Genomic DNA, 21455 nt, shown 5'->3' with positions numbered 1-21455 from the left:
TGCAACCTATTTCTGTGCATTGATTTTATATCCTGCAACTTTGCTGAATTCATGGATCAGTTCTAGCAGTTTTTTGGTGGAATCTTGTGGGTTTTCCATATAGAGCATCATGTCATCTGTGAAGAGTGAAAGGTTGACCTCCTCCTGGCCAATTTGGATGCCTTTTATTTCTTTGTGTTGTCTGATTGCTGAGGCTAAGACTTCCAATACTATGTTGAATAACAGTGGTGAGATTGAACATCCCCGTCTTGTTCCTGACCTTAGGGTGAAAACTCTCATTTTTTTCCCATTGAGGATGATATTAGTGTTGGGTCTTTCATACATGGCTTTTATGATCTTGAGGTATGATCCTTCTATCCCTACTTTCTTAAGGGTTTTTATCAAGAAAGGATGCTGTATTTTGTCAAATGCTTTCTCTATATCTATTGAGAGGATCATGTGGTTCTTGTCCTTTCTTTTATTGATGTGATGTCTCACATTGATTGTTTTGCGAATATTGAACCAGCCTTGCATCCCAGGTATAAATCCCACTTGGTCGTGGTGAATAATTTTTTTAAGGAATTGTTGGATCTGGTTGGCTAATATCTTGTTGACGATTTTTGCATCCATGTTCATCAGGAAAACTGGTCTATAGCTCCCCTTTTTTAGTGAGGTCTTTGTCTGGTTTTGGAATCAAGGTAATAATGCTGGCTTCATAGAGTTTGGAAGTTTTCCTTCCATTTGTATTTTTTGGAACAGCTTCGAGAGAGTAGGTGTTAACTCTTTTTTAAATGTTGGTAGAATTCCCCCAGAAAGCCATCTGGCCCTGGACTCTTGCTTTTTTGGGAAATGTTTGATTACAAATTCGATTTCTTTACTGGTTATTGGTCCGTTCATATTTTCTATTTCTTCCTGTTTCAGTTTTGGTAGTTTATATGTTTCTAGGAATTTGTCCATTTCTTCCACATTGCCCATTTTATTGGCACATAATTGCTTATAATATTCTGTTATTGTTTTTATTTCTGCTGTTTTGGTTGTGATTTCTCCTCTTTCATTGATCTTAGCCAAAAGGCCTAGAAGCGATCTTCTCTTTCATTCTTGATTTTATTTATTTGGGTCCTTTCCTTTTTCTTTTTGATCAAACTGGCTAGGGGTTTATCAATTTTGTTAATTCTTTCAAAGAACCAGCTTTTGGTTTCATTGATCTGTTCTACTGGTTTTTTGTTTGTTTGTTTGTTTGCTTGTTTTGGTTTCGATAGCATTGGTTTCTGCTCTAATCTTTATTATTTCCTGTCTTCTGCTGGTTTTGAGTTTTATTTGCTGTTCTTTTTCCAGCTCTGTAAGATATAAGTTTAGGTTGTGTATCTGAGACCTTTCTTCCTTCTTTATGAAGTCTTGGATTGCTATATATTTCCCTCTTATGGCTGCCTTTGCTGCGTTCCAGAAGTTCTGGGCTGTGGTGTTATCATTTTCATTGGCTTCCATGTACTTTTTGATTTCCTCTTTAACTTCTTGGTTAGCCCATTCATTGTTTAGTAGGATGGTCTTTACTCTCCAAGTATTTGTTATGTTTCCACATTTTTTCTTGTGGTTGATTTCAAGTTTCATAGCATTGTGGTCTGAAGATATGCATGGTATGATCCCAATATTTTTTGTACCTGTTGAGGGCTGATCTGTGTCCCAGTATGTAATCTATTCTGGAGAACGTTCCATGTGCACTGGAGAAGAATGTGTATTCTGCTGCTCTAGGATGAAATGTTCTTAATATATCTGTCAAGTCCATATGGTCCAGTGTGTCATTCAAAACATTGTTTCCTTCTTGATTTTCTGTTTAGATGATCTGTCCATTGTGGTAAGTGGGGTGTTGAAGTCTACTATTATGGTATTATTATCAATGAGTTTCTTTATGTTTGTGATTAATTGATTTATATATTTGGGTGCTCTCACATTTGGACCATAAATGTTTACAATGGTTAGGTCTTGGTCTAAAATTATGATGTAATGCCCTTCTTCATCTCTTGTTACAGTCTTTATTTTAAGGTCTAGATTGTATAAGTATGGATACTTTGGCTTTCTTTTGTTGACCATTAGCATGATAGATGGTTCTCCATGCCCTTACTTTCAATCTGAAGGTGTCTTTAGTTCTAAAGTGGGTCTCTTGTAAACAGCATATAGATGGATCTTGTTTTCTTATCTATTCTGTTACCCTATGTCTTTTGATTGGAGCACTTAGTCCACTGACATTTAGAATGGGTACTGAAAGATATGAGTTTATTGCCATATGTTGCCTGTAGAGTTGGAGTTTCTGGTGGTGTTCTCTGGTCCTTTCTAGTCTTTGTTGCTTTTTTTTGTTTGTTTTGCTTTGTTTTGTTTTTTCATCTTTTCTCCCTTCAGAGAGTTCCCCTTAAAGTTTCTTGCAGGGCTGGTTTAGTGGTCACAAACTCCTTTCATTTTTGTTTGGGAAAATTTTAATCTCTCCTATTTTGAATGACAGCCTTGATGGATAAAGAATTCTTGGCTGCATATTTTTCTCATTCAGCACATTGAATATATCCTGCCACTCCTTTCTGACCTGCCAGGTTTCTGTGGATAGGTCTGCTGCAAACCTAATCTGTCTTCCCTTGTAGGTTAAGGACTTTTTTCCCTTGCTGCTTTCACGAATCTTTCCTTGCTTGAGTATTTTGTGAATTTGACTATGATATGCCTTGTTGATGGTCAGGTTTTTTTTTTGTTTGTTTTAATCTAATGGGTGTCCTCTGTGCTTCCTGGATTTTGATGTCTGTGTCTTTCCCCAGGTTAGGAAAGTTTCCACTGTGATTTGCTCACATAACCCTTCCACCCCTTTTTCTCTCTCTTCATCTCCTGGGATCCCTATGATTCTGATGTTGTTCCTTTTTAATGAGTCACTGATTTATCTAATTCTTAAATCGTGCTTTTTTGCCTGAGTCTCCCTTTTTTTTCTGCTTCATTATTCTCCATAAATTTGTCCTTTATATTGCTGATTCGCTGCCCTGCCACATCCACATCCAATGATGCCATGGCATCCATTCGAGATTGCAGCTCAGTTATAGCATTTTGTACTTCATCCTGACTAGCTTTTACTTCTTTTATCTCACAGAAAGAGATTCTAATCTGTTTTAAAACCCAGCTAATATTCTTATTATCGTGATTCTAAATTCTGGTTCAGACATCTTGCTTGTATCTGTGTTGATTAAGTCCCTGGCTGTCATTTCTTCCTGCTTTTTCTTTTGGGGTGAATTCCTTCATTTCATCATTTTGAAGGAAGAAAAGGAAATAATAAGTTAAAAAATTAAAATTAAAATATTAAAAACAACACACAAAAAATCAAATAAACGATGCTATCCTAGGTGTGTTTTGGTCTGGTTGTTAAAAAGAGTTTGATAGAGATGAGAAAAAAGGGAAAAATTAGAAAAGATAAAGAAAAAGAAAAAAAAAGAAATGAGAAAAAGAAAGAAAAAAAAGAAAAAAGGCAACATTTGAAAATTTGAAAAAAAAAGAAATGAAGAAAAAGGGACAACATTTGAAAATTTGAAAAAATGAATACAATGAAATAGAATAAAATGAAATGGTGGAAGTAAAATATAATTTGAAAAATTTACAAAAAAATATATAGCAGAAAAAAATTAAAGAAAACTATTTTTATTTATTTATTTATTTTTTTACGTTTTATTTTTGAGACAGGGAGAGACAGAGCATGAGCAGGGGAGGGTCAGAGAGAGGGAGACACAGAATCCGAAACAGGCTCCAGGCTCAGAGCTGTCAGCACAGAGCCTGACGCGGGGCTCGAACTCACGGACTGTGAGATCATGACCTCAGCCGAAGTCGGCTGCTTAACCGACTGAGCCACCCAGGCGCTCCAAGAAAAATATTTTTAATAAAAATTGAAAATAAAAATATTTTTTTCTTTTTCCATATTCAAGAATAATAAAGGAAAAGAAAAAGAAAAAAAATTGAATAGACAGACCAGCAAACAGACTGAAATACAATTCAAATTACATCAGTTTCCCCTAGAAGTCAAAGTACAAAGCACTTTATAGTCCATAAACTAAGCAGGCAGAGAAACTTGTGGTGTTCCTGAATAGTGAGGTTGGTCCAGTTGGGCAGGGCTTAGTGTAACATCTCCATTCTCCACTAGATGGCGCTGCTTAGCTTACTGGTTGGATTGCTGTGGCACTTGTAGGTGTGTATGTGCATTCATGGGAGGGGTGAAAATGGTGTCACCCAGTTACCCAGTCTCTAGTATCGGGACTCTGTTCTCCTTGATCAGCAATCGCACACCTGTCCTTTGTCTCTGGCTTCCATCCACTCCTGCTTTTACACTGTCCGTGACCAAGCCATCAGGTTGCCAGGTGACCCCTCCCTCCTGAGTTTTATCTCAGATGTGGCTGTGTTTCCCAACCCATCACTTCTTTGGGACTGAGGCTTTGACCCACTCAGACCTTCTGGGGGAGGGTCTCACTGAGCAGTGGCTGGGTGCCCGCCTACCCCCAGGAATGTTCATGAGACCATGCTGCTGCCAATGCCCAGAGACTGTGGCTAGGTGCGAGCCACCCCAGAAAAAGTTCATGTGATCATGTAGCAGCAGCAGTTCAGAGATATGGTAAATTACAACACACATCTGGCACCAGGCTTCACCCTTAATGTCCTTGTTTCAGCACCATGGAACGTGGCTGTTCTCCAGGGTCCACTGGGATCTTTCCTTTTGGGGTGGCCGCAGAGCCTCTACCAAATGTCCTCCCAGCAGGGGAACCGCCTCTCCCCATTTGGCCCAAGGACTCCTTGGACCTTGCTTTTTGCTCCTGGGGATTCACCCTTCCCTCCAGAGCACTGCCAGGTATAGAGCTGTGGAGTTTCAGACTCTGCTCTCCCCCTGTTTATAGAGTCTTAATGGAATTTAAACCCTCTCCTTCCTCCTTTCTCCCTTTTTTGTTCAGTCCCTGTAGCTGTTTCCACTTTTCCACTTTCTCTTCAGCTGCTTTTGGCGTGGGGTGGGGGGTGCTTTTCCTGTACTCCCTTCCCCCATCTTCATCCTCTCTCCACAAGCAAAAACAGCTCCCTGCCCTCTGTGGCTTCTCTCTTTCCCAGTTCACCTCTCCATGCCACGTACCTGCTGAGTTCTGGGGTTCAGGTTTGTGCAGATTATTGTGTTAATCCTCAAGTATGTTTTCTAGGTGTATAGGATGGTTTAGTGTTGATCTGGCTGTATTTCATGGATAAGAGATGCAAAAAAAAGCATCCAAGCTGTTCCACCATCTTGCCCATCCAAATTATATCTTTTCTTAAGTAAATATCAAGTACCATTTTTTGAGATTCAGAGAAAGACTGCACAAGCTGCCATATTCAGAGAGATAAAGGTTGCCTCCTGGTTGGTCATGGCTAATGTTCACTGTTAGATTATATCTCCATATTAGAGAATCCAGAATCTGTAGCCTGCTCTTCTCCCACATGAACACTCACATGAGAGATGCAGCAAGCTGTGCATCACCTCATCATGTTGTTGTCCTGTTTGGATTTCAGATGCTCAGTCCCTGGTATGATGAATTCCTGGATGAAGAGGACTACTGGTTTCTCATTTTTACAGTAGGAGGGACTTTGAGTTGGGGAGGAATCAAGAGGTTCTAGGAAGAAAAAAGAACCACTTCTCTCTTAAAAGCCTTACTTGTCGAAGTAAAGGAAACTTTTATTTCTCCCAGAGGCAGCTGGGAGTTGACATGGTCTCCCAAGGAAAAAGACTCAAGTGCAATAGCTGACTTTGAACAAGTCACATTCGTATAGAATTTCTCCCTTGTATAAATGGGTTTCATTAGAAGAGGGTAGGGGCTGCCGTGTAAAGGAGCAATGGTTCTTAACAAAATGAAAGCAATCAGCATAAGTTTACCTGACAAGGAGGCACAGGAGGACTGGGCTATTACAAATCTTGCTTCTGGTCTAGTTCCTATAGCAAATGCTATCTGCCCCCATTCCCTTCTCTTAGACTCAGACCAAGTTCATCAGAGACAAATGGCATAAAAAAGGATCTATAAGCAAAGAAGAGAACATTCTTCTTTATAAGAGGTGTGAGGAATCCCTGGAGCTAAGCCAGGGTCTGGCTAACATGGAGAAAATGGATTCTCTGCAGTGGCAAAAGATAGCTACTGAGGACCTGAGACAAGGCGGGTCTCTCCAGGTAGAACTAAAGTCTCCGGTGCTTCAAGCAGGTAAGGGCAGTCATCATAATTTTTTTTTTTGCCCTAACATATAGACAACTTCAAAATATTAATATTTAACATTTAGTGATTATTCCCTGTACATCAGTACTGTGCAATGCAAAGATTACCCCATTTGATATTCAAATAACCTGTGAGGTAAATACTGAGTAACTGAGGCACAGAGAAGATAAGTGACTTTCCCAAGGTCACACAGTAAGTGGCAGAGCCAGGATCTTACTGACTGACTGGCCTCTACTAACCCTGAAGGGACCCAGAGCACTCAAGTTTGGCGAGTCAGCAAAGCATCACCTCAGTTATAAAATACCTCATTTTTTTTTACGTCTGATAAGCATGTTCCACCTTACCACACCTCCTTCAGAGTCATGTCCAAGAAATTCTGTGAATATATTTTTAATAGCTACTCCCCTCTCCTAACATAACACAGCAGCCCACTCAGGCAGTGAAGAGGAGTGGTTAGGAGCACAAGTCTCCACTGTCTCAGAGGTCTGGGTTATATCCTAACTCTGCTAGTGACTGTAAACTTTAGCAATATATTTAACCTCTCTTTAATCTCGTTTTCTTGTCTTTAAAATGGGACTAATAGTAATAGGTTTGTTGTGAAGATGACCCAATGTCATCTATGAAAGCTACTACCACAATGGTTGACAATAGTAAAAGTCCAATAATGTTAGCCATTAATATCAAAGTTGAACAAACTGCTTTAATTATCTATGCTGAGGCCATCAGGATTCTGCAGTATTTCTCAAACTTCGATCCGCAATAAATACATTTGACTTCAGGGAACATATACTTGCATATATGTGCGTGCATATATGTGGAAAATACTTTCTCAAAGCAATACTTACCCTTATTATATAAGATGATATACTCTAATATACTATCTTAGAATATTTTGTTCTATTTAGTTTTGTAAAACCTGGTGATGACAATTTTTTGACATGGTGTTGATTCATGACCTACACTTTTTTTAGAGAGAGAGAGTAGGGGAGGGGGAAGAGAGGAAGAGAGAGAGAAAGAGAGAGAAACTTCAGCAGTCTCCATGCTTAGCAAGGAGCCTGACGCAGGGCTAAATCCCAAGATCCTGGGATCATGACCTGAGACCTAAGCTGAAATCAAGAGTCAGACGCTGAACCCACTGAGCCTCCCTCAGTGGCACCACATGACCTACACTTTTCAAAACACAGCAGGGTGGCTGGTGATGTGGGCAGCAAAGAATTGCACAAAGAGTAGAACAATAAGCAGGACAGAGTTTATTTACTCTCCAAGGGAGAGGGGCCACACATCAGGACAGATGTCAGCACTGAGCTTCTGTTGGGCTGGGCCTTTTAAAGGTTTTGAAGGATGTGAGAGGGTTTCAGCTGCACCCATGGTGGGCTTGTGGGAAAGGGGTCAACTCTTAGGGAGAGCAGGAGGTGGCAGGCTTTTTGAGGGGCTTCGTCTGGGACTTGTGTGGGATGTGGGTTGTGGTCTGGCTAGAGAAGAATATTTTGTAGGTGGGGTCTACTTCCTGAGAATGGAGGGCACCATGACCTAGAAAAACAAACAGAGCCAAGTACAAACACCTGTGAGTTTTGTCTGTAAGCCTGGCTTTGGGGGTGGGTGTGGGGGACTTTGAATAGATTCTTTTCAGTAATAGTAAGCAAAAACTTTGGAAATTCAATTCCATAATTCCCTTGCTCTGTGAGACTGGACAAGTTACTTATCTCTTTGAGACTCATTTCACCAACTAAGGAGTGGAGATAATGGCCCCTATTTGGTAGGATTGTTGAGGGGATTGAAGGCAATGCTTTTACACAGCAAGCAAGCATTCAATAAGTAGTAATTGTTAGATTACACTAAAAAATGTAATATTCAACTCTTATAAAACTTTGATGTGCACTCCATATACAAAATTCTTGCCTCTCAGAGCCATGTTTGGGCATGAATTATTTAAATCTAGCATGAACAAGCCCTCTGTTTCATATCATAGTTTTACCTTCTTTCTAAATCCTGAACATTCCAGAATGTATCTCAGAAATCAAGAAAAAAGTGGAAGAAAGGATGGCTGATAAATATCACCATACACATACTGAGCAATAGGCATTCCTTTGGTGGTCTTGGAGTGCCAGGGATGGCTAAGAAGAGTGAGAAGTACTCTCCATGGTGATTCCTCTTCCCTCTCCCCCAGAACACATCATGACTTCTTCCACCACTGCTTTTTTGAAATGCAAGTCTCTTTTTTGAAATGCAAGGCCCTGATGAAGGGCCTCCTGTACATTTGCCAAACCCAGAGCCCTGACTCCCAGGTGGGCTAATGCCTCCACTCAGGCTGCACCATAAACTCACAGAGCACCAGAACTAGAATACTTTCAGCTTTCATATGGAGAAAATGAGTCTCTGAGAAGTGGGAAGACTTGTCCAAGGTTGGTCAGCAAGGGAGGGATTGGCCCACAACTAGAAACCTGAATCTATTGCAGGAATGATATACTGTGCTTACAACTTACAGCCATAGTCCCCTGGCTGATAGATGATAATGATGACAGTGACAACACTGACATAAGGACAACCAACATTTGTGAGTCCACACCCCAGTATTCCTTCTAGATTCCACCTTTATAACCTTCGGAAAACACTGGACTGCCTTAAGAGAGTTCCTGGAGAACTATGTGAGATTAGACTTACTTTAAATCTCAAAACTCACAACATGATTGAGTGTTTTCATGTTGGTAGGAAGCAAGGTGCTGCTAATGTGCCTCTATTGCCCAGTACATGATTAAAACTTCCTTGATGTCTCAGTCTTCCTGTCTCATCTGATTTTGGATACAAAAGAGGTATTTCCTCTCAATTCACTATGCATGACTAGAAATGGTGTATGCCTATTTATAGAAAAAATAATTTACTTTCAAGGGACAATGATTTGCAACTGTTAATGATATTCAGACACGTGAGCTGTTAATTCTTAAAGTAATTCCCAAAGGCAGAGCCAAGAAAGAGAAAGGTCCTAGCACGTTATTTGAAATATACCATCCCTAAGTGTGCCAAATTCTTTGAAGCAATGGTAGAATGTTTGAAATACATTTGCAATTCTTTCTCACAACACATGGCTGCTTTGAAGGGATCAATACTCATTTGGATGAATTACGTCTTGTATATCTGTTAACAATTAGTACTTACTTCAAAGTCATATCTCAGTTACCCTAATATCCCTCAGGCAGGAAATCTCCATAGGTCAGGTGTCCCCAAGAAGGGAAGAATCCTTTCAGTCTAGAGAGGAGAGAAGATGATATTTCCTTACTTCTAATTTGGCCTGGGGAACTTGTATTCCTTGTGTAAACATTTCATTAAAACACTATTGTAAAAAAAAAAAAAAAAAAAAAAAAAAAAAGAGGTTAGAGAGGGAGAGAGCCAAAGCATAAGAGACTTTTAAAAACTGAGAACAAACTGAGGGTTGATGGAGGGTTGGGAGGAAGGGAGGGTGGGTGATGAGTACTGAGGAGGGCACCTTTTGGGATGAGTACTGGGTGTTGTATGGAAACCAATTTGACAATAAATTTCATATTTAAAAAAATTTTTCTATCAGCTCTATACCAGAAGGGGCACAGATAGTAAAATAAATTAGACCAATCATCATTTCCTGTGTTCCTCAATTAAACTGTTAACATAAAAAAAGAAAATACTATTGTCCTACTTAACTAGCATTTTAAAGGTAATACCTTCAATAAAAAGTGTATAAATCTTTGAGCTAGAGTGGGCAATCAGACTCTATACCTTTCTTTCCTACTTAACAGACCTAGAGAAAATGTCCTTTGGGGAACTCTGCTATAAGTATCCAAAGGTGGCCATACAGAAGATCAGTGATGACTATAAAATATATTGTGAAAAAGCACCTAAAGAAGGTAAGTGTTTACAACTCAGAGATAGGTTTGAGAGTCTCCAACCTCAAGAAGCATATGCCAAGAGAAGAGCCATGCTTCTTCTGAAATGAGGGATGGTCAGGAGAGAATGACCATGTCTTTTTCTCTCCTACACAGCCACCAAAGGGCATCATGAAACTGGCATGCAGTTATAAATGAATGGGGGTGGTGATGAAAACTGTTAATTCCTACCTTCTTACCTGGTTATCACCCTGGTGTTTTACATAATGCACATGTGTCCTCTAACAAATTTCTTGGAGTTGGAGATGCGTGGAAGGAGGTTTGTTGGTGTATGTTCTTAGTCATAACACCTTTAAAGAAATGAAGAAAGCAAAATTGGTGAAGGTAGATGCTGAAGTGCAGGGCAGTTACAGTAGGCCTCAGCAGATCCCATAGATGAAGCTCTAAAGCTAAGATGGCCCTTTGGAGTAGTCCCTCACTGAAATAGGGATTTTTTATTTGTTTGTTTGTTTTTCCTTTCTAATTGACTCAAAAGAGATTTGGCTGCCTGTGGGGAGGCTATAACCTCAGTCAGCACCCTTTGGCTGAGACAATAACCAGAGGGGCCCTCAACTATCAGCTCTCTGCAGCCAACACCTCAGACAGCTGGGGAAGTGAGTGCTTTGGTCCTAAAAGGGGGATCTGAGCTATGCGTCACACCACCCTCTACTGTCCACTTGCTTTGTATAGAAATTTCACCCCATCTTGGAACAGATATTCCAGGATTCTAGTTGGTTCCTTTTCCCAGGGAGCTTATACTAGAAGGGCTGACTCACACTACTACAGCTTGTCTGGAGACAACAACAAGTACTCCTCTTTTCCTCCCCTGCCACCCAAACTAGAGTCCCTTTATTCTCAGCTAGCGTCTCTGCTGATCTTGGGGAGCTTACCAAGAAGGATGACCTCCATGTCATCCTTGTCATCTCTGAGGGACCTGAACCCCTGGTCATCATGACCTCTCAGGCTGTGGTTGCTGCACTTGACAATTAATCACCAAAATTGGGCAGCAGAATACCAAGACTGCCTAATGAATTCTCTGCCCCTGCTCTGTTACTGATGACCCTGATGATAGTCAATTACCCTGTCAGTACAGTAACTTCTTTGCTTGCCTGCTAGCTTCTTGGCCTAAGGAGCTTAAGGTGATTAAGTGCCTTCTGGGTCCCTAGTAGAAGCATTCCCGCTCTGGGAACCTGGATCTCTAGACTGGCAGTGTCCAGTACAGGAGCTACTAGCATCATGTGGCCATTGAACACTTGAAATGTGTCTGATACGAATAGGTACAAAAAGTACATAAAATTAAAATTAATTTCATCCTTTTTCTTTTATTCTTTTTAATGTGACTCCTAGGAAATTTAAAATTATATGTGTGATTCACGTTGTATTTCTATTGGACAGCTCTGGTCTAGACCCCAGAACCTAAAGTTATAAGGATTAGAAATTTCCCTAGTTAAATCACTTATACTGATGGTAAATGGATTACTACTACCTTTATCCTTTTCCTCCACACACGTATATTCTACTTACTGGAGACACAACAACTTATAATGGTCTTCAGTTTATCCTAGAAGTTGATGTCCCATTTCCTAAGATCATATCCAAGCTGGTTTCACAGCTACACCTTCAAAAAACAGTTCTGTTGCTCTACCAGGCCAGCAGCTCTCATAGTTGATAGAACTAGTGGATCCTATCATCAAATGTCTGTTGTCAACCCCCTGGGATGTAAGTGTATCCCTTGGTCAGAGGCAATGTTATGTGGGATCTCATTCAGGGATCTTGTAAGCCCCCTGATAGCAATGCTGACTGAGACCTTGTAAGTAGGAATTCTTGTCAGTTCGAGTCAAGATGAATTGATGCCCTTGCCAGAATAGAAGTGACCCAGTGTTATCAACTTGCCACCAAGTGGGTGGTTAGTTTTCTATAAGGGTTGTTGAAATACTTGGGCTTAACATTTGTGTCTGTTGCTGAAAAGTTGAACATTTGGCAGCAATGGTAACTAAATCAGCTTTGGTGAGTGTGGGGCCTATGCCACTGATTCCATACACAACCTCTATCCCTGACATCTAGCTACTCTGTTCATGAGTTCATTGTGCCAGCACTAAGGTGGATTATGGCAGAAATTTGCTGACATCACTGTGCAAGTCATTCTGTCTACTTGGTTGTTTAGTGCCTCTTTCACAGTGGTTGTTTATTAGTGGGCTTTAGGACACAATACAGGGGTTGCCTGGGTGGCTCAGTTGGTTGAGTGTCTGACTCCTGACATCGGCTCAGGTCATGATCTCATCATTCATAAGTTCAAGCCCCACATTGTGCTCTGCGCTGACAGCATGAAGCCTGCTTGGCATTCTCTCTCTCCCTCTCTGCCCCTCCTCCACTTGTGCTCACACACACTCTGTCTCTCAAAATAAATAAATAAACTTTTAAAAAGACACAACACAAGGGCGCCTGGGTGGCTCAGTCGGTTAAGTGGCCGACTTCGGCTCAGGTCATGATCTCTCGGTCCGTGAGTTCAAGCCCCACGTTGGGCTCTGTGCTGACAGCTCAGAGCCTGGAGCCTGTTTCAGATTCTGTGTCTCCCTCTCTCTGACCCTCCCCCATTCATGCTCAGTCTCTCTCTGTCTCAAAAATAAATAAACATTAAAATTTTTTTAAAAATAAAAAAAATAAATAAAAAAATAAAAAGACACAACACAAAGATTTTCATTCTTTATGCTTACTCTCATAGATCCATCCACATGTGTCTTCCTCAGACTTCCTTGCTTGCAGTACTCTTTTTTTAAAAGAGAAATTTAATTTTTTAAATGATTATTTTTTTAAGTTTATTTGTTGTGATATACAGAGAGAGAGAGAGACAGAGAGAGAGAGAGAGAGAGAGAGAGAGAGGAGGGGCAGAGAGGGAGAGAGAGAATCCCAAGCAGGCAGGCTCCATGCTGTCAGCACAGAGCTAATGCGGGGCTCGAACTTACGAACTGCAAGATCATGACCTGAGCTGAGACTGAGTTGGATGCTTAACCAGCTGAGCCACCCAGGTGCCCCTTTCCCAGTATGCTTTTTAAAAAAAGACTTTATTTGTTTAGAGTAGTTTTAGGTTCACAGAAAAATTAAGAAGGATGTACAGAGATTCTCATATGCCCTCTTCCCCAACACTTGCACTCTCACATCATCAACATGCCCCATCAGAGTGCTACATTTGTTAAAATTGATAAACTTACATTAACAAATTATAATCACCCAAATCCATAGTTTACCTTAGGGTTTACTCTTGGTGTTGTACATTCTACGAGTTTGAAAAATGTATAATGACATGTATTCATCGTTATCGTATCCTACAGAGTATTTTCACTGCCCTAAAAAACCTCTGTGCGCTAAAAGTCCTAATAAGCTCCACATATTCATACCTCTCCATACTGCCAACCCCTGGCAACCATTCATATTTTTACTGACTCCATAGTTTTGCCTTTTCCAGAATATCATATAAATTGAAATCATATAATATTGTCTTCTTTCACATGATAATATACATGGTATATATACATGGTATATATATATACATATACATGGCAAATATACATTTAAGCTTCCTCCATGTCTAATTTTTCCTTGATAGCCCATCTCTTCTTAGAACTAAGTAATATTTCATTGGTTAAATGTACCAGAGTTTATTTATCCGTCCATCTACTGAAGGATATCTTGGTTGCTTTCAAGGTTTGGCAATTATGAATAAAGCTGCTATAAGCATCCATATACAGGTTTCTGTGTGGTCATAAGTTTTTAATTCTTTTGGGTTAATGCCGAGAAGCACAATTGCTGGATCTCACAATAATAGTATGTTCAGTTTTATTTAGAATTGCCAAACTGTCATCCAAAGTGGTTGTACAATTTTGCATTCCCACCAGTAATGAAAGAGAATTTATGTTGCTTCACATCCCCAATCATCATTTGGAGTTGTCAATTTTGCAAATTTGGGCCACTTTAATAGGTGTTTAGGGGTATTTCATTGTTGCTTAATTTGCTTTTTCCTGATGATATACAATGTGAAGCATCTTTTCAAACGCTATTTTCTATGTATATACTCCTTTGCTGAGGTGTCTGTTAAGGTTTTTGGCTCATTTGTTAATAAGTTTGTTTGTTTCTTTATTGTTGAATTTTAAGAGTTTTTTAATATTTTGAACAACAGTTCTTTATGAGATATGTTACTTTGTAAGTGTTCTCTTGCTTTCTCTAGTATTCTAATTGTTGTTCATAGACCAGAAGTATTTAATTTGGATGAAGTACATCTTATCAATTCTTTCTTTCAAGGATTATGTCTTTGCTATTGTATCTAAAGAGTCATTGCCAAATCCAAAATTGTCTAGATTTTTCCTATGTTATCTTCTAGGAGTCTAAAATTTTTGCATTTTACATTTAGGTCTATGATTCATTTTGAGTTCATTTTTGTGAAGGGTATAAGGTGTCTGTCTGCACTGATTTTTTTTTTTTTTTTTTTGCATGCGGATGTTCAGCAGTTTCTGTGCTATTTGTTGAAAAGACTATCTTTGCTGCATTCTGTTGCCTTTGCTCTTTTGTCAAAGATCAGTTGGTTTTATTCATGTGGGTCTATTTCTGGGCTCTCTGTTCTCTTCCATTGATCTATTTTCACCAATACCCCATTGTCTTGGTTACTGTTGCTTTACAATAAGTTTTTTTATAGTAAATCCTGAAGTCAGTCAATGTTAGTCTTCTGTTTTTCTCATTCAATATTATATTGGCGATTCTGTGTTTTGCCTACCCATAGAAACTTAGGGTCAGTTTTCTAACACAGGTGTAACTCATTTTATTGTGCTTCATTTCATTATGTTTGCAGATATTGCATTTTTATATACTGAATGTTATGGCAACCCTATTTTGAACAAGTCTATTGGCACCATTTTTCCAACAGTTTTTGCTCACTTTGTGTATGTCACATTTTGGTAATTCTTAAAATATTTAAACATTTTTAGTATTATTTTATTTGTTATGGTGATCTATGATCAATGATCTTTGATGTTACTGTTGTTAAGTGTTTTGGGGTACCACAAACCTCACTCATATAAAATGGCAAACTTAACTGATGAGTGTTGTGTGTGTTCTGACTACTCCTAATGACTGACCATTCCCTCATCTTTCTCCCTCTTCTTGGGGCCCCGTATTCCCTGAGACACAACAATATTGAAATTAGGCCAATTAATAACCCTACAATGGTCTTTAAGCATTCAGGTGAGAGGAATAGTTGCACATCTCTCACTGTAAACCAAAGCCAGTGATGATTGGAGTGGCTGGGTGGTTCAGTTGGTTAAGCATCTGACTCTTGATTTCAGCTTAGGTCATGATCCCAGGGTCAAGGGATTGAACCCCAGGTTAGGCTCCGTGCTGACAGTGCAGAGCCTGCTTGGAACTTCTCTCTCCCTCTGCCCCTTCTCTGTTCATGCTCACTCTCTCTCTCTATCTCTCTGTATCAAAATAAATAAATAAACTTTTTTAAAAAGCTGAGAGGACTCAGAGGGGAAGATGGTGGTGTAGTAGGACCCTGGGCTCACCTCATACAACTGATCACTTACATTCCACCCACATCTGCCTGAATAACCCAGAAAACCACCAGAAGACTAGCAGAACAGACTCTCTGGAGCCAAGCGTAGACAAGAGGCCCATGGAAGAGAGTAGAAAGGGCGGAGAGGCAGTGTGCACTACGAGGACTGGCAGGAGGGAGCCAGGGTCGTGGAGGGGCAGCCCGCCCAGCAAGGCAGAGCCCCCGAATCCTGGCTTGAAAAAGTGGAGGGGCAGGACTACATGAGTTCTGACAGCCAGCAGGACTTAACATCTGGAATGTTAAAGGTCAACAGCTTTGCTTTCTGAGACTCGGGAGGGCGAGAGGACACCAGGAGGGAGAGTTGTTGAGTCCTGGAAGGACAGAGCTCGGTGGGGGAAGAGAGGTGAGGGCAAGCGCCATCTCCCTCTCCCATCCCCCAGCCGTAATCCCAAAGGAAACCAGTTCCTGTCACCAAACTTGCTTGCACCACACAAACGCCCAACACGGTGCTTCTCTGGATCCATCCCTCTGACGAGTCTGTCTCCCTCCCGGTGCTGCAGGGCCCCTCCCACAAGAGACCACTGATGGCAAAGCGAGCTAAGCCTGCCCGTCCTGCCCCTGTGCACCTTGCGGATCCACCCTGGCTAATATGCCAGATCCCATCAAAGCAGCACCACAAGCCTGGCAGTGTGCAAGTAGCCCAGACAGGGGCCACACCACTCCACAATGAGTCCTGCCCCTGGGAGGGGGGAAGATAAGGTACACACCAGTCTGACTGTGGCCCCAGCGGTGGGCTGGGGGGCAGACATCGGGTTTAACTTTTGTCCTACCCACCAACACAAGTTACTCCAGACAGCACAGGGGAAGTGCCCTGCAGTTTGGAGCCACCCCAGGGATTACCCAAAATGACAAAATGGAAGAATTCTCAAAAGAAACTCCAGGAAGTAGCTACAGCTAACGAAATGATCAAAACCGATTTAAGCAATATAATGGAACAAGAATTTAGAATAATAGTCCTAAAATTAATTGCTGGGCTTGAAAAATGAATAGAGGACAGCAGAGATCAAGGGGCTAAGAAATAGCCATGAGCTAAAAAATGCTATAAATGAGATGCAAAATAAAATGGAGGCAGCCATAGCACGGATTGAAGAGGCAGAGGAGAAAATAGGTGGATAAGAAGATAAAATTATGGAAAAAGAGGAAGCTGAGAAAAAGAGAGATAAAACAGTGCAGGAGTATAAGGGGAGAATTAGAGAACTAAGTGATGCAATCAAACGGAACAATATCCATATCATAGGAATTCCAGAAGAAGAAGAAGAGAGAGAAAGGGGCTGAAGGTGTACTCGAACAAATCATAGCTGAGAACTTCCCTGATCTGGGGAAGGAAAAAGGCATCGAAATCCAAGAGGCACAGAGAACTCCCTGCAGAAGTAACTTGAATCAATATTCTGCATGACATATCATAGTGAAACTGGCAAAATACAAGAATAAAGAGAAAATTCTGAAAGCAGCTAGGGATAAAACAGGCTGTAACTTACAAAGACCCACAAAACTAGTGGCAGATCTAGTTACTGAAACTTGGCAGGCCAGAAAGGAATGGCAGGAAATCTTCAATGTGTTGAACAGAAAAAATATGCAGCCGAGAATCATTTATCCAGCAAGTCTGTCATTCAGAATAGAAGGAGAGATAAAGGTTTTCCCAAACAAACAAAAACTGAAGGAATTCATCACCAGTAAACCAGCCCTACAAGAGATCCTAAGGGGGATTCTGTGAGTGAAATGTTGCAAGGACTACAAAGTACCAGAGACATCACTACAAGCATAAAACCTACAGACATTACAATGACTCTAAACCCATATCTTTCAATAATAACACTGAATGTAAATGGGCTAAATGCTCCAGCCAAAAGACACAGGGTATCAGAATGGATAAAAAAAAACCCAAGACCCATCTATTTGCTGTCTACAAGAGACTCATTTTAGACCTGAGGACACCTTCAGATTGAAAGTGAGGGGATGGAGAACTATTTATCATGCTACTGGAAGTCAAAAGAAAGCTGGAGTAGCCACACTTATATCAGACAAACTAGATTTTAAATTAAAGACTGTAACAAGAGATGAAGAAGGGCATTATATAATAATTACAGGGTCTATCCATTAGGAAGAGCTAACAATTATGAATGTCTATGTGCTGAATATGGGAGCCCCCAAATATATAAAAAAATTAATCACAAACATAAGCAACCTTATTGATAAGAATGTGGTAATACTCCACTTACAACAATGGATAGATCATCTAGACACAGGATCAATAAAGAAACAAGGGCCCTGAATGATACATTGGATCAGATGGACTTGACAGATATATTTAGAACTCTGCATCCCAAAGCAACAGAATACACTTTCTTCTCAAGTGCACATGGAACATTCTCCAAGATAGATCACATACTGGGTCACAAAACAGCCCTTCATAAGTATAAAAGAATTGAGATCATATCATGCACATTTGCAGACTGCAATGATATGAAACTTGAAATCAACCACAGGAAAGGGTCTGGAAAACCTCCAAAACCATGGAGGTTAAAGAACACTTTACTAAAGAATGAATGGGTCAACCAGGCAATTAAAGAAGAAATTAAAAAATATATGGAAACAAATGAAAATGAAAATATAAGAATACAAATGCGTTGGGATGCAGCGAAGGCAGTCCTGAGAGGAAAATACATTGCAATCCAGGCCATTCTTAAGAAACAAGAAAAATCCCAAATACAAAATCTAACAGCACACCTAAAGGAAATAGAAGAACAGCAAAGACACCCCAAATCCAGCAGAAGAAGAGAAATCATAAAGATCAGAGAAGAAATAAACAATATAAAATCTAAAAAAAAAAAAAAACAACTGTAGAGCAGATCAATGAAACCAAGAGATGTTTTTTTGAAAAATTAAACAAAATTGATAAACTTCTAGCCAGGCTTCTCAAAAAGAAAAGGGAGATGACCCAACTAGATAAATTCATGAATGAAAATCCCTCAGAAATATAAGCAATTATCAGGGAATACTATGAAAATTTATATGCCAACAAACTGGGCAACCTGGAAGAAATGGACAAATTCCTAAGCACCCACACACTTCCAAAACAGGAACAAATAGAAAACTTGAACAGACCCATAACCAGCGAAGAAATTGAATCAGTTATCAAAATTCTCCCAACAAATAAGAGTCCAGGACCAGATGGCTTCCCTGGGGAATTCTACTAGACATTTAAAGCAGAGATAATACCTATCCTTCTCAAGCTATTCCAAAAAATAGAAAGAGAAGGAAAACTTCCAGACTCACTCTATGAAGCTAGCATTACTTTGATTCCCAAACCAGACAGAGACCCAGCAAAACAAGAGAACTACAGACCAATATCCCTGATGAATACGGATGCAAAAATTCTCCACAAGATACTAGCAAATCGAATTCAACAGCATACAAAAGGAATTATTCACCATGATCAAGTGGGATTCATTCCTGGGCTGCAGACCTGGTTCAACATTCGCAAATCAATCAATGTGATACATGACATTAGTAAAAGAAAAGAAAAGAACCATATGATCCTGTCAATCGATGCAGAAAAGGCATTGACAAAATACAGCATTCTTTCTTAATGTCTCTTTTTAAACCATCCAGAAAGTCAGGATAGAAGGAACATACTTAAACATCATAAAAGCCATTTATGAAAATCCCACAGCTAATATCATCCTCAATGGGGAAAAACTGAGAGCTTTCCCCCTGAGATCAGGAACACAACAGGGATGTCCACTCTCACTGCTGTTGTTTAACACAGTATTGGAAGTGCTAGCATCAGCAATCAGACAACAAAAGGAAATCAAAGGCATCAAAATTGGCAAAGATGAAGTTAAGCTTTCACTTTTTGCAGATGACATGATATTATACATGGAAAATCCGATAGACTCCACCAAAAGTCTGCTAGAACTGATACATGAATTCAGCAAAGTCGCAAGATACAAAATCAATGTACAGAAATCAGTTGCATTCTTATACACTAATAATGAAGCAACAGAAAGACAAATAAAGAAACTGATTCCATTCACAATTGCACCAAGAATCATAAAATACCTAGGAATAAACCTAACCAAAGATGTAAAAGATCTGTATGCTGAAAACTATAGAAAGCTTATGAAGGAAATTGAAGAAGATATAAAGAAATGGAAAAACATTCCATTCTCATAGATTGGAAGAATAAATATTGTTAAAATGTCAATACTACCCAAAGCTATCTACACATTCAATGCAATCCCAATCAAAATTGCACCAGTATTCTTCTCAAAGCTAGAACAAGCAATCCTAAAATTTGTATGGAACCACAAAAGACCCCAAATAGCCAAAGTAAGCTACCCAAAGACCAAAGCAGGAGGCATCACAATCCCAGACTTTAGCCTCTACTACAAAGCTGTAATCATCAAGACAGCATAGTATTGGCACAAAAACAGACACATAGACCAACGGAATAGAATAGAAACCCCAGAACTAGACCCACAAAAGTATAGCCAACTAATCTTTGACAAAGCAGGAAAGAACATCCAATGGAAAAAAAAAGACAGTATCTTTAACAAATGGTGCTGGGAGAACTGGACAGTAACATGCAGAAGAATGAAACTAGACCACTTTCTTACACCATTCACAAAAATAAACTCAAAATGGATAAAGGACCTGAATGTGAGACAGGAAACCATTAAAACCCTAGAGGAGAAAGCAGGAAAAAACTTCTGACCTCAGCAGCAGCAATTTCTTACTTGACACATCTCCAAAGGCAAGGGAATTAAAAGCAAAAATGAACGATTGGGACCTCATCAAGATAAACCTTCTGCACTGCAAGGGAAACAACCAACAAAACTAAAAGGCAACCAACAGAATCGGAAAAGATATTTGTAAATGACATATCAGACAAAGGGCTAGTATCCAAAATCTATGAAGAACTCACCAAACTCCACACCTGAAAAACAAATAATCCAGTGAATAAACGGGCAGAAAACATGAATAGACACTTCTCTAAAGAAGACATCCAGATGGCCAACAGGCACATGAAGAGATGCTCACTGTCACTCTTCATCAGGGAAACACAAATCAAAACCACACTGAGATACCACCTCACACCAGTCAGAGTGGCTAAAATGAACAAATCAGGAGACTATAGATACTGGCAAGGATGTGGAGAAATGGGAACCCTCTTGCACTGTTGGTGGGAATGCAAACTGGTGCAGCCACTCTGGAAAACAGTGTGGAAGTTCCTCAAAAAATTAAAAATAGATCTACCCTATGACCCAGCAGTAGCACTGCTAGGAATTTGCCCAAGGGAAACAGGAGTGCTGACGCATAGGAACACTTGTACCCCAATGTTTATAGCAGCACTTTCAACAATAGCCAAATTATGGAAAGAGCCTAAGTGTTCAGCAACTGATGAATGGATAAATAAATTGTGGTTTATATACACAATGGAATGCTACTTGGCAACGAGAAAGAATGAAATCTGGCCTTTTGTAGCAACGTGGATGAAACTGGGGAGTGTTATGCTAAGTGAAATAAGCCATACAGAGAAAGACAGATAGCATATGTTTTCACTCTTATGTGGATCCTGAGAAACTTAACAGAAGACCATGGGGGAGGGGAGGGAAAAAAAAGTTAGAGAGGGAGAGAGCCAAAGCATAAGAGACTCTTAAAAACTGAGAACAAACTGAAGATTGATGGGGGGTGGGATGGAGGGGAGAGTGGGTGATGGGCATTGAGGAGGGCACCTGTTGGGATGAG

At 40.0% G+C, this 21455-nt stretch overlaps 1 protein-coding gene across 13 annotated transcripts in view; it reads left to right on the top strand.

Annotated features, from left to right (window-relative positions):
- RGSL1 (regulator of G protein signaling like 1) overlaps positions 1 to 21455 on the top strand; it is a 204075-nt gene that overhangs the window by 22132 nt on the left and 160488 nt on the right. For all 13 annotated transcript variants that reach the window (XR_006199023.1, XR_006199020.1, XR_006199019.1 and 10 more), the window contains 3 exons: positions 5518 to 5580; positions 5975 to 6197; positions 9977 to 10084. Coding sequence is in view for 5 of the 13 variants with exons in the window: in XM_042925841.1 (XP_042781775.1) it covers positions 5518 to 5580; positions 5975 to 6197; positions 9977 to 10084 (394 nt within the window). In the remaining 8 variants the exon portion in view is untranslated. The remainder of the gene's footprint in view (positions 1 to 5517; positions 5581 to 5974; positions 6198 to 9976; positions 10085 to 21455) is intronic.

Source organism: Panthera leo, chromosome F3, assembly GCF_018350215.1.
Source record: "Panthera leo isolate Ple1 chromosome F3, P.leo_Ple1_pat1.1, whole genome shotgun sequence".
NCBI classification, from domain to species: Eukaryota; Metazoa; Chordata; class Mammalia; order Carnivora; family Felidae; genus Panthera; species Panthera leo.
The sequence above is the reverse complement of the archived record's forward strand: the minus strand, read 5'-3'. Positions and strand labels throughout refer to the sequence as shown.